We start from the raw sequence: 13740 nt of genomic DNA, 5'->3' as shown, positions 1-13740 counted from the left end.
CTTACACAGCTAGTATATATATATATATATATATATATATATATATATATATATATATATATATATATATACATACATAGACACACAGTACTGTGCAAAAGTTTTAGGCAGGTGTCAAAAAATGCTGTAAACAAAGAATGCTTTCAACAATGGAAGTGTTAATCATTTATTTTCATCAATCAACAAAATGCAACACTCGGGCGTGGGAGGAGTTTGGGGAGGCCATGGAGAATGACTTTCGGACGGCTTCGAGGAGATTCTGGTCCACCATCCGGCGTCTCAGGAAGGGGAAGCAGTGCAGTGTCAACACTGTATATGGTGGGGATGGTGCGCTGCTGACCTCGACTCGGGACGTTGTGGGTCGGTGGGGGGAATACTTCGAAGACCTCCTCAATCCCATTAACATGCCTTCCAATGAGGAAGCAGAGCCTGGGGACTCAGAGGTGGGCTCCCCCATCTCTGGGACTGAGGTCACCGAGGTGGTCAAAAAACTCCTTGGTGGCAGGGCCCCGGGGGTGGATGAGATACGCCCGGAGTTCCTCAAGGCTCTGGATGTTGTAGGACTGTCTTGGCTGACATGCCTCTGCAACATCGCATGGACATCAGGGACAGTGCCTCTGGATTGGCAGACCGGGGTGGTGGTCCCCCTCTTTAAGAAGGGGGATCGGAGGGTGTGTTCCAATTACAGAGGGATCACACTCCTCAGCCTCCCTGGAAAAGTCTATTCAGGGGTCCTGGAGAGGAGGGTCCGTCGGATAGTCGAGCCTCGGATTCAGGAGGAACAGTGTGGTTTTCGTCCTGGTCGCGGAACAGTGGACCAGCTCTATACCCTTAGCAGGGTCCTGGAGGGTGCATGGGAGTTTGCCCAACCAGTCTACATGTGTTTTGTGGACTTAGAAAAGGCATTCGACCGTGTCCCTCGGGGAATCCTGTGGGGGGTACTCCGAGAGTATGGGGTACCGGCCCCCCTGATAAGGGCTGTTCAGTCCCTGTACGATCAGTGCCAGAGCTTGGTCCGCATTGCCGGCAGTAAGTCGAACCCGTTTCCAGTGAGAGTTGGACTCCGCCAGGGCTGCCCTTTGTCACCGATTCTGTTCATAACTTTTATGGACAGAATTTCTAGGCGCAGCCAGGGTGTTGAGGGGGTCCGGTTTGGTGGGCTCAGGATTGGGTCACTGCTTTTTGCAGATGATGTTGTCCTGTTTGCTTCATCAGGCCGTGATCTTCAGCTCTCTCTGGATCGGTTCGCAGCCGAGTGTGAAGCGGCTGGGATGAGAATCAGCACCTCCAAATCCGAGACCATGGTCCTCAGCCGGAAAAGGGTGGAGTGCCCTCTCAAGGTTGGTAGCGAGATCCTGCCCCAAGTGGAGGAGTTCAAGTATCTCGGGGTCTTGTTCACGAGTGAGGGAAGAATGGAGCGTGAGATCGACAGGCGGATCGGTGCAGCATCCGCAGTAATGCGGGCGTTGCATCGGTCTGTCGTGGTGAAAAAGGAGCTGAGCTGCAAGGCGAAGCTCTCAATTTACCAGTCGATCTATGTTCCTACCCTCACCTATGGTCATGAGCTATGGGTAGTGACCGAAAGAACGAGATCGCGAATACAAGCGGCTGAAATGAGTTTCCTCCGCAGGGTGTCTGGGCTTTCCCTTAAAGATAGGGTGAGAAGCTCAGTCATCCGGGAGGGGCTCAGAGTAGAGCCGCTGCTCCTCCGCATCGAGAGGAGTCAGATGAGGTGGCTCGGGCATCTGATCAGGATGCCTCCTGGACGCCTCCCTGGTGAGGTGTTCCGGGCACGTCCAACCGGGAGGAGGCCCCGGGGAAGACCCAGGACACGCTGGAGGGACTATGTCTCTCGACTGGCCTGGGAACGTCTTGGGATTCTCCTGGAAGAGCTAGAAGAAGTGGCCGGGGAGAGGGAAGTCTGGGCATCTCTGCTCAAGCTGCTGCCCCCGCGACCCGACCTCGGATAAGCGGGAGACAATGGATGGATGGATGGACAAAATGCAGTGAATGAACAAAAGAGAAATCTAAATCAAATCAATATTTGGTGTGACCACCCTTTGCCTTCAAAACAGCATCAGTTCTTCTAGGTACACTTGCACACAGTTTTTGAAGGAACTCGGCTGGTAGGTTGTTCCAAACATCTTGGAGAACTAACCCCAGAGCTTCTGTGATTGTAGGCTTCCTCACATCCTTCTGTCTCTTCATGTAATCCCAGACACACTTGATGATGTTGAGATCAGGGCTCTGTGGGGGCCATACCATCACTTCCAGGACTTCTTGTTCTTCTTTACGCTGAAGATAGTTCTTAATGACTTTGGCTGTATGTTTGGGGTCGTTGTCCTGCTGCAGAATAAATTTGGGGCCAATCATACGCCTCCCTGATGGTATTGCATGATGGATAAGTATCTGCCTGTATTTCTCAGCATTGAGAACACCATTAATCCTGACCAAATCTCCAACTCCATTTGCAGAAATGCAGCCCCAAACATTCAAGGAACCTCCACCATGCTTCACTTTTGCCTGAAGACACTCATTATTGTACTGCTCTCCAGCCCTTCGACAAACAAACTGCCTTCTGCTACAGCCAAATATTTCAAATTTTGACTCATCAGTCCAGAGCACCTGCTGCCATTTTTCTGCACCCCAGTTCCTATGTTTTCGTGCATACTTGAGTCGCTTGGCCTTGTTTCCACGTCGGAGGTATGGCTTTTTGGCTGCAACTCTTCCATGAAGACCACTTCTGGCTAGACTTCTCCGGACAGTAGATGGGTGTACCTGGGCCCCACTGGTTTCTGCCAGTTCTGAGCTGATGGCACTGATGGACATCTTCCGATTTCGAAGGGTAATAAGCTTGATGTGTCTTTCATCTGCTGCACTAACTTTCCTTGGCCGACCACAGCGTCTACGATCCTCAACGTTGCCCGTTTCTTTGTCCTTCTTCAAAAGAGCTTGAACAGCACATCTTGAAACCCCAGTCTGCTTTGAAATCTTTGTCTGGGAGAGACCTTGCTGATGCAGTAGAACTACCTTGTGTCTTGTTGCTGTGCTCAATCTTGCCGTGACATGAAACTGTCTTCCACAACCTCACCTTGGTAGCAGAGTTTGGCTGTTCCTCAGCCAGTTTTAAGCCTCCTACACAGCTGTTTCTGTTTCAGTTAATGACTGTGTTTCAACCTACGTGTGACATTGATGATCATTAGCACCTGTTTGGTAGAATTGGCTGATCAGACACCTGACTAGAATCCTACAAAATCCCTGACTTTGTGCAAGTGGACCTATAAGAACTGATGCTGGTTTGAAGGCAAAAGGTAGTAACACCAAATATTGATTTTAGATTTTTCTTTTGTTCGCTCACTTTGCATTTTGTAAATTGATAACAATAAACAATCATTATTTATATTTCTGAAAGCATTCTTTGTTTACAGCATTTTTTCACACCTGCCTAAAACTTTTGCACAGCATATATATGCGTATGTATCTACAGTATAAGGTGCTGTCACCCGAGGGGAGCTGTTTATTAAAGTTCAGTGTGCCATGAAATTCAAGCAGTGTGCACTCTGGAAATGACTCCCACATGCAACAGACATCAAGGCGCACAGTTTTTGTAACTGAAGGGGTGGATGATGCAGGCATGGAGGGAGGACTACACCCTGGGCTCTGTGGGCACTGAGTACGACTCACCTGTGATATTCCATCTCTTGCCCAGCATGAGCATGTCCCAGCATTTTGGGCGAAAGCGGAAAATTTCTCCACTCAAAATTAAGTGATAGCAGAATAAAATGAAGATGTTGGAATATTTTCTGCTTTCACTGTATGTACTGTATTTGTGTAAACAGATACAACTGAAATGTATTCTAGAAGTATTTTCATTTTTAAGAGATAACAAGTAAAAAAAAAAATGGAGACATGAATAAAGAAACCAAAACACCCATAATAATAAAATGAAATGAACCTGAAAAGAATTAATAGAGCAATAGATTTGCTTCATTTTTTTTTCATTGAGATTGTAATTTTCTCAGTGTAGTTGTGTAACTTAATAAAGTGATAAATAAGAAGATAACCGTCTAGAAAATTTAATCTGTATGTATATAAAATGTAGCTACTGTTATAATTAAATTAGTCATAAAGTGTTTATTTGGTCTAAATGAAGGGTTATGAAAAATACAATAATATATAATTACTTTGATTTTTTTTTACTAATTCATTTCTTCAAGTCCAAAGAAGTTACAAAAATGCCTTCATGGCATAAGACTTAGTCAGCTGCTTTGAAAGTTGGAGCTTTTTTAGTTTTTGTATTTACTTCATCAAAGAAACAGAAATGTCCACTTTTGTTTATCAAATACTGAATTTTTTAACAAGTCATACTCAGAAATAACGGTGAGAACAGGACGTAATGCCATGTAGTAGTAGATGGCATTCTGTAAAGGCCATTTTTAAATATCATGTGTTTGGGCACACAGCCCCGGTGGGCTTCTGGGGGCTCAGACAGCTTTCTTAGACACAAATCAAGCAGAAGAGATATCAAAAATTTCATCAACTGATGTATTATTGTTAATTGCTGATTGCGGAAGGTTTTCAGAGCACTGTAGTTTAAATTTCATACATGTAACAATTTTTGAAAAAGTACGTGATGAAGAGGTTAGTAAGTGTGTGTGTGTTTATTCACTGTGCTCAATGCTGTAATTTTTGACTTTTACAGTCTAAAAGTCATGTAACTTCCCTGGTGGGATTGCCAGTAGAAGGAGAAGTGAGCTGATGTGGCCGATGTTTGCTCAAGCAGCTGCAGCCACTTCTGCTGGTGTTTCACTGTTCAGCTGTCATACGAGAACAAGAGGAGCAAACTCAAAATCGACGTACAAGAGGACGCAACCTCTCTCAAGGTACATTTGAAACAGTAAACTTATCAATAATTGAAGTTGCACTGCACAGAACGGTACTCTGTTTTAAGTTAAGACAAGTTTAGTAATTCACCAGTGCTTTACAATGGGAGCTTTTGAAATTTCAGAAATGTGTACAGTGCACTCTGTTTAAGATATCTAAGGAAAAACGGAACTTTTTCAACAAGTTTCTTTGAAGAATAAGTGTACCAAATTTCTACAAAATCAGTCTATTGGGAGTCGAGTTGTTTCATGCAGACAGGCAGGCAGATGTGATGATGACAGAAGACGCTTTTCATAACAAATAAAAATGTCCCAAAAAATATCTAATCCTAAAAAGGTAACAAATAAACAGTGACAGTGTTCAGTGGATTCTTCATCCCCTTTACAGCAAACAAAGGCTTTGTTAACATCAAGGAGCATCCATACTGTAGTAATTCACTGACAGGCTCATGGTGTGTCTATGTAATAAGTTAAATAGCAGCTCTCTCGTTTTGTGTTTATCAAATACTGTACTTGTAGACAGAAGAAGAAGGTTTTCCTTTGTTGAGCTGACAACTGAGATGTTGCTGGACAAACACTTTATTTAAATTGTTTACATTATTTGTTCTCTCAACATGTAAAGGATAAACATGGAGTGGCGATCATCTCCAGGCTGTATGTAGCCATAGGACTGGACCCTGCTGAGTCCAGAGTTTCAAAGAAAAATCTGATTCTGAAACTGGCAAGTAAACAGAAAAAATAAAAATGGACAAAAGTCCAGAATCACCTAGAAATCATATTACCCAAGGTGTCCGTTCATTTACAAATTTTAGTCTTTTCTTTTCTCTGTCGCATACGGTGTTGGTGTTTGACATGCATTATGGGTAGCAGCCAACTGAGGACCTGCAGTGTGTTTGTTTCTCAAGCTACACACTCTCAAGTCCTTATCCTCTTGTACATTTGTGCATCTGGGACTTCTGCTTCGTTTCCAATTTGTCCTCTTTCCTCAACACAATTGTAGACATACTTTAAGAAATACAGTCCATTTCTTGGCAATCTGTCATGTGGAGTAACCTTCATTTCACAAAATAACAATTACTCTATTTGTTGAGAAAGCTATTTGGCCATTTTTGAACTTTAGGAATGCCAGGGAAAGATCATTTAGTAGCTGTATAGGACAGAATAACGGGAATCGAAAAGGTTTCTCTAATAACCAATTACCATTTAAACCTGGCTAATTAAGGAGGAGCAAAGGGAGTTTTACCCTTTTAACGCTAAAAGAACATCTGCTGAAAATGAAGCTTTGCTGTCACATGCAAATAATAAAATAAAAATCCGTCATTTCAAGAATCGATCACCAGTAATAACACTGGTAATGTCTTGGCTGCATTTTTAAATCAACTTAATGTTACTTTGATAATAAACTATCAGTTTCTATTAAACACATGAACATTTTGAAATATTTTATGCATATGTATATATGTGTGTCTGTGGTGGGCTGGCGCCCTGCCCGGGGTTTGTTCCTGCCTTGCGCCCTGTGCTGTCTGGGATTAGCTCCAGCAGACCCCCGTAACACTGTGTTAGGATATAGCGGGTTGGATGATGGATGGATGGATGGATATATGTGTGTGTGTGTGTGTGTGTGTGTGTGTGTGTGTGTGTATGTGTATATATATATATATATATATATATATATATATATATATATATATATATAGTGGAACCTTCGGGTCACGACCATAATTCATTCCAAAACTTTGGTCGTGACCCGAAGTAATTTCCCCCATAGGACTGTATGTAAATACAATTGATCCGTTCTGGACCGTACGAGCTGTATGTAAATATAAATACGTTTGCTCGCACTCTCTCTTTCTCTCGCTTGCTCACACTCTCTCTCTCTGTCTCTCGCTCGCTCGCTGCACAGAGAATGCACAGGGAGAGACTGAGCACATGCGGAAATCATCAGCACGTACGAACCGGAAGGGAAACTGGCATGTTCGTCACCCGAGTGTGTGTTCGTGAACAGATACAAAAGTTTGGCAAACCTTTTGGTCGTAACCCAATTTGTATGTGGTCCGAGACGTTCGTGACCCAAGGTTCCACTATATATATATATATATATATATATAATTTGTGTGCACATGTGTGTGCATGTGCATCAGAGCACATCCTCACAAGCTCAGTCAATGTACTTCTATATATATATATATATATATATATATATATATATATATATATATATATATATATATATATATATAATCCAACGTCTGTCTTTATGCCTGTCCGCTTTTCATGAGAGAACTACTTAACGGATTTACTGTAGATCTGGTTTTTTTATATAATTTACTTGAACATTCCGGTTGATTTTGCGACTTCTCTCATCGCGCTAAGAATCATAGTTCGCTTGCGGTACCAATTTATTTTTGGAGTTAATCCAAGAGAGATGCAGAGGGCCTAGGGGGTCGTGGCCGGGGCCCTCCTCACTCACGCGCCAGCCTCCTTTCGAGTCGGTCTACCTCGAGCAACGTGTTGGAGTGAACTCTGCCTCCACTTAGCTAGCGATACCCGTTTGTTCAACAGACATTATCATCTACAGAGTTAAGGAGTAATATTTCACATTTTTGAGAGAGAGATCAGAGCCACGTTTGTTTTAGAGGGTAGCTGCTGATTGTCAGAGATATCACTGCCACATGCTTTTCTCCCCATGTGGGGGACGCTCTCCCATCAGACCTGAACACGATCAGATACAATGCCAATGTTTGACGGTGCAGTGTACCTACCTTCCGCTTGGCCAGAATGGGGCACCCCAAAATGTTTCTGAATACTGGAGCTGTCATTCATGTACCTGGCCACAATATATATATATATATATTGTGTATAATTATGGATATATGTTCTGGTGGCTCATCCAGAACAAGCAGAGCTTTTCAATTTTGCAACACATTCTTTTGTTTTCGACATGAAGAAATACAGTGTGACCATGATGACATTGCTGATGTAACTCTGCTGAGTAGTGGTCTTCTACTGATTAGCACCTACTACTAATACTAATTAATTCCATTATTTCAGAAATTGATGTCTTTTGCTTTTTTTTTTGTTTTCTTATCACAGGGCCTGATGCCATCCAGAGCAGGAGGAGATGAGAACGCTGATGTCAGGGTATAACCGCAGTCTGTAGCTCAGGTGCCCTCACCGTACTTGTGGAGTTCCTTTTCTTTCTTGCTTATATTATGGATTGATGTGCATGTTTGAAATATAATGATATTGTTTAGCCCTGAGTATGTCAGATTCCTTAACTGAGCCCCTCCACCTGGTTTGAAAGGGCCAGCATGCTGGTTATCCTGCTGAACTGTGTCACCTTGGGCATGTACCAACCCTGTGAGAACAACCAGTGTACCTCGGAGCATTGCAAGATCTTACAGGTGAGTACCGTACTGCCTCTCCCTTTCTCTACCTGTCACCCTGTCCAGTGGACCCCTGCATGTTTATGGGGGCCGTAGGGGCTACCTGGGTCAGGCTACTTTTGTGTTATAGTATTTTGTTATGAACCAATGGCCGGTTTCACTTGTTGTGTGTTGGTCAAGCATGCAAATGGGAATTTCATAGTACTCTGTAGATGTCCCAATAAACTGTGCTGATTATACTACATTCCATTTTTTGAGCCAAAGCATTCGGTCAAGAAGTTTACAATGCCAATTGACACTTGGCATCCATTCTGTGTCATTGCATGTGCATTCGCAATAAGAAAAATAGCAAGGGAATTGAAAAAATGGCAGATTACGATACGGAAATTCTACTTTGGGCTTTGATGCCAATACAGAGTTGTGATTCCTGGCAACTTTAAATCAGTTTTGAATGTTTTTGAAACATCTGTATAAAATTACCAAATACTGCCGGCTCATATAGTAGAAGGCCCGGCAGCAATTTCAGAGTATCAGATGCCAGCCCCCCTTCTGGGACACTGTGTTGGCCTGACTGCTGCAGGTGTTTTCTGCGGTCTACAAATGTGGTTTCCTTTTTACAAAATGTCTCCTGTCCTCAAAAGGCACTATAAAACACACATGAGAAGGCACTTTCAAGCAACTAATATAACAAAGTGCCACAAGGATATGTGTCTCTGTCATGGATTACTTTTAAATAATTGTTCTGAAGTCACCCTACAGAAGGTTCTGTGTACGAGGTGTGCAGTTTAATTACCAGAACAACCTTGAAATGTCCTGTGCTACAGTGTGCTACTAAAACATTGGAGTTGTAGAAAGTAGCATATGGTGGGGATGCTATGAAAAAGTCGAGTGTCTTTGAGTGGCATAAGAGGTCCTAGAAGGGGTGAGAAAACGTGAACAATGATGCCAGAAGTGGATCATCCATCATGGCAATGGGCTAAGCCAAGGTGGACACAGGGTCTGTGACTTTCTGGTAACAAATCCATTACCAAACTGGCTCCTCCACCCTATTTGCATGACTTGTGATTTCTGACTCTTCCCAAAAATAAAAACTGCCATGAAATGAAGATATTCAGACATCTTACATCCAGCGTAATGTGACAAAGGAACTCAAGGGTCTTCCAGAAACAGAGGTCCAGCAATGGTGACATCGTCTAACTGAATGCATAGCTGGGGATTTGACAGTAGCTGCCAGTGCACAGATGCTCACTTTTTAAATACAAGTTCACTCCAGGAATGAATTTGTCACACCTTGTGTACAGTGGATGTAGAAAACATTGAGACCCTTCACTTCCTACACACTTTACTGTTGTGTAGATTTAATTTCAGAATGATATATTTGCCAGTTTTGCTTATGAATCTACAATCAAAAACTCATAATGACAAAGTGAAAGCACGTTTTCTGAAAGGTGTATTAAATTTATTAAAAAACAAAAGCTCAAAGCTCACTTATATTTCTACAAGCGTTCAGTATCTCTCTCTGTCTGTTATATATTGTCCTTCACATCTATCTATTTATAGTGTCTTTCACACCCATCCATTTTGTAGTGCCCTTTTTATTTTTTTATATACTTTATTAATTCCCAAGGGATGACCTTTGGGGGTCAGCGTGCAGGGTCAGCCATTTTACAGCACCTCTGGAGGTATTTTCAGGTTAAAGGCGTTGATCGAGGGTCTCGGACAGTAACAAGAGTTGAACTGGCAACCATACAGATACCAGTGCAGATCTTTAGCCACAGAGCCACCACTTCACCTCTATCTGTCGACTATATAGTGCCCTAACTGCATTCTTTTGTCCGAATGAAGTGTAACAAGGAGCATTTGGCCTTATATCTTAAGTTGGGTGTTTTAAACCTTTCTTATTTATAACTAGGGGGCTCTGACCCCTGCTCGCTTCACTCATCCACCCCTGGGTTTGGTTAACCCGGTATACAATTTAAAGAGAGTGTTACATATGCACTATTTTCACTTTTACTTTAACACATCAGTAAAAACAATATTTGGCATTTACTTTTCTTCAAGATCGCATTGAGTTTTGATTCCGTGTTTGGACTTACATCGTGACAATGCAACATATAACTGCCTGTGAGTGAATATCGTTTCTTTCTCTCTAATAAATAAAACGACTTTTTCGAATGTTTGTCCATGCTCTTTCTTCTTTGCTTAGTTGCTGACGTGTCATCTAAAACGTATACAATTATTCTCCTGATAAAATTTATAACAGCTGAGAGCACAGGAAGTGTGTCTGACAAAAGCATTCATGCGACTGAGAGGTTAGATGAGCTGGTCTTGTTTGAAAATCGTTGTAAGTCGGGCGTGACTTGAAAAAATCTCATGTTAAAAGTCTTCGCCTCAAAGGACTTCATACCACGCCAGAGTTTTTTGGAATCTTTCAATTCTCGCTGGTAACACGAATTAGACGATCTACAAGTCTCCGACTTAAAGTTTAAATCCGAGCAATATATTCGATCTCTTTTCACTGTTCTGTTATTTCACTGAGTAATAATTTCCGTTTGTTTGCGCTAATGTGAGTTTTACTATCCTTTTTTTTGAGACTTTCGAATTTTCATACTTCCATTATCTCTAGCCTGCTCTGCAAGTGTACCGCGCCAACATTTCTGAATTCTTTACGACGTTCTACTTTGTCGTCTACTCTTTGTCCTTTATTTCTGGCCCCGTGCGTGGTTAAATCTCTTTCTCTTTCTCGCGGGACATATAATAAGACAAGAAAATCACGTCTCATATCCTTCCAAGATTTTTTTTTATAATAGATAGATTTCACTGAAAAATGGTAATGTGTGGTACTGAACATACAAGTAAGAGTCTCACTGTACTCATAAGATATGACTGCTACTACAGTGACAGAGTCGGGGTCGTTCAGGGAGCCAATGGTGGGCTTGAAATGCGTATTCTAACTGTATATAGAACCTTTAATTGTGCATCTCACCAGTGGGCATTTTACAGATAAAATACAAAAGCATAGACAAGTCAAGCACCTGCCTCAGGTTCACGCTAGGATTGAGTGAGATCTGAGCCAGGGGCCTGTTGTATTGCCATTCAATGCCTAATGTGCGACTCTCTGTGTCCGTGCATGACACACGTCGTGTTTTGCCATTGTGATTTCACTGTGCACTGTCCGCCTCAACTCTTACCGTTTATTTAGCGCCGTCGCTCTCCCGACCTTTGCCACCTGCTCATTTGTGTCCATGTCTGTCGCGTGTTACTTGTGACTTAGCACGACAAGAGAGGAAATGAAATGCTTCAGATTGTGGTACAGCCGGGGCTTCTTCGCCTTGATTGGGATTTGAGTGTCACTTTGGTTTGCGGCTACCTGCAACCGAAATTCAAAACTGAGGTGAGCGCCAAGTGTTTTTTAATAAGCACCAATGAAAATGTCAGCCAGAAGTGAAAAACTGGGAATTGCAACATAATCCATTATTTACACTGCAGAAATTAATAAAAGCAGAGGAATTTGCAACTCTTGTATGAAGATGAATTGAAGCGTCGCGTGGGTTTTGTAGAAGCGGAAAGGCTTTGATTTCCCGTTACAAAATGCATATTGAATTTCAGATCGTGTTTTAATGAAAAACCGAGGCACGGTAGGGTAAAAAGTGATGACATGTTCTGCTAAAGATAATAAAAGGAAAAGAAAGAAAAACCAGGGAGCTGCATTGTATCGCACCGACTGACCGACAGATATTAGCATTTAGATTGTCTCAATCGGCTTCTGCACGTATTGTGAATATCCGACAACATTTCCAAATCAAGAATCCCGTCCGGAGAGAATTCAGACTGAAACTGATCCGGGGGCAGAATGGGACGACTTTGTTTCAAAGCCAAAACTCATCTAACACCTGTGTTTGTTCCCCCGATACGAAAAGAAGGTGGCGCTGCAACAGTACGACAAGGAAAGAGCGGGCAGAGGTGGGCATGTCCTTCGCTGCTTCACAGGTCAGGGGGCAGGCAGGGCCGGGGTTGTGCCGAATTCATCCCCCTTACAAAACTACCCCCCACTCCCACCTCCCCAAAATTGCCTGTGTTGCATGTTTTGAAAGATTCATTCAGTGTCGCACATAAATGCTGAAAAAGGCGTCAGCCAAATAAGCAAATGTAATGAAATATGAAATTTCACAAATGAGTTAGAAACTGAATGGATGGATGGATAATAATAAGGATTCAGAGATAGAATATGAAAGACGTGATTTAAATATAGCTTGAATTCGAAACCTCAAAATCACAATAGTAAATAGATGGATGGATGGAGGGGTCAAATTAGGATTTACGTTAACTGAAATTACATTGATAAGGATGTAAAATGCACTGTTTAAAATTGACATTACATAGAATATGGAATTTAATGATTGGGCTAGAAATTGGATGGGTTGCCCTAAACTTAAGTGCAAGGTGCTGTTTAAAATTTAAAATGGAGATTGATATCATATGAAATTGTGCGACAGGGTTAGAAAATGGATGGAGTGATTGATTGGTGGACAAATGGGCAGATAAAATTGGGATTGACCTCAAGAGCAGATGAAAGACATTAGTTATGGTTAAGTTTGACAGAATCCGAAACTTCATAACTGTTACTGGGACACCTGGTGAGAGATGCCGACTGGTGAGCACGCTACAGCAAAGCCACCACAATTTCCTTGCCTTCAGACTGCAGAAGTAAATCCTGGCTTGCAGGAGAGTGCCATTTTCAAATGGAGCCAAGGGGTCTGGTTTTAAATATCACGGCTTCCCTGTTGGTGGAATGTAAACCTCCCGGGCATTTTATCTGGCGATCCAGACAGAAGTGGCACATGAGATGCACTCCATAAGCTTCATGCTTTGTCTGATTGTGCCAGCGGGGAGGTCTTTTCATCATTGTGCATTGTTTCGAGCCACTGAATAGACCCCGGGGACTTTATCAAAGGAAAGTATAATAAAATGTTGCCGTTTTATTTATTTTTTCTTTCTCTCCATACAGCTGCATTTGGTCTAAAAAGACTAGCAATAAACAAGTTGGAAAGCTTTAATTACTTCTGCAGGCCCCTTTTCTTCTAATTTTACTAGCATTCACATCTACCCATTTTAGAAAGGCAGAAAATAGTAGCGACTTTTGTAATGGAAAAGACATTTTTTTCCAATCTTGGCTCTGGCGTACGCATGGAAAAGCATAAAGGCCAGGCATGGACTCCTAAGCAGTCGGAGGTGAACACTGTTGAACTGTTATAGTCTTCCCGTATTCCTGATTAAAATCGTTGCAGTTGTGCTGGCCTAAACAGGATGCTACCAAAAGAGAACAGTGAGGGTGTCCACCATGAAAGATGCTATATAATGATTGACTGATCATTCAGAAGACGTGTCTGAAATACAAAGGCTAAAACTGTTGTTTTGGCAGGAAACAGACACAACCATTCCAACTTATATCTCAACCATCCACTGGAACC

At 42.3% G+C, this 13740-nt stretch overlaps 1 protein-coding gene across 14 annotated transcripts in view; it reads left to right on the top strand.

Annotated features, from left to right (window-relative positions):
- The window catches only part of cacna1g (calcium channel, voltage-dependent, T type, alpha 1G subunit), a 453630-nt gene that overhangs the window by 182018 nt on the left and 257872 nt on the right, over positions 1–13740 (top strand). For all 14 annotated transcript variants that reach the window (XM_051936495.1, XM_051936491.1, XM_051936490.1 and 11 more), the window contains exon 3: positions 8176–8287. In XM_051936495.1, the coding sequence (XP_051792455.1) occupies positions 8176–8287 (112 nt within the window). The remainder of the gene's footprint in view (positions 1–8175; positions 8288–13740) is intronic.

This window comes from Erpetoichthys calabaricus, chromosome 14 (assembly GCF_900747795.2).
Source record: "Erpetoichthys calabaricus chromosome 14, fErpCal1.3, whole genome shotgun sequence".
Taxonomy (NCBI): domain Eukaryota; kingdom Metazoa; phylum Chordata; class Cladistia; order Polypteriformes; family Polypteridae; genus Erpetoichthys; species Erpetoichthys calabaricus.
The sequence above is the reverse complement of the archived record's forward strand: the minus strand, read 5'-3'. Positions and strand labels throughout refer to the sequence as shown.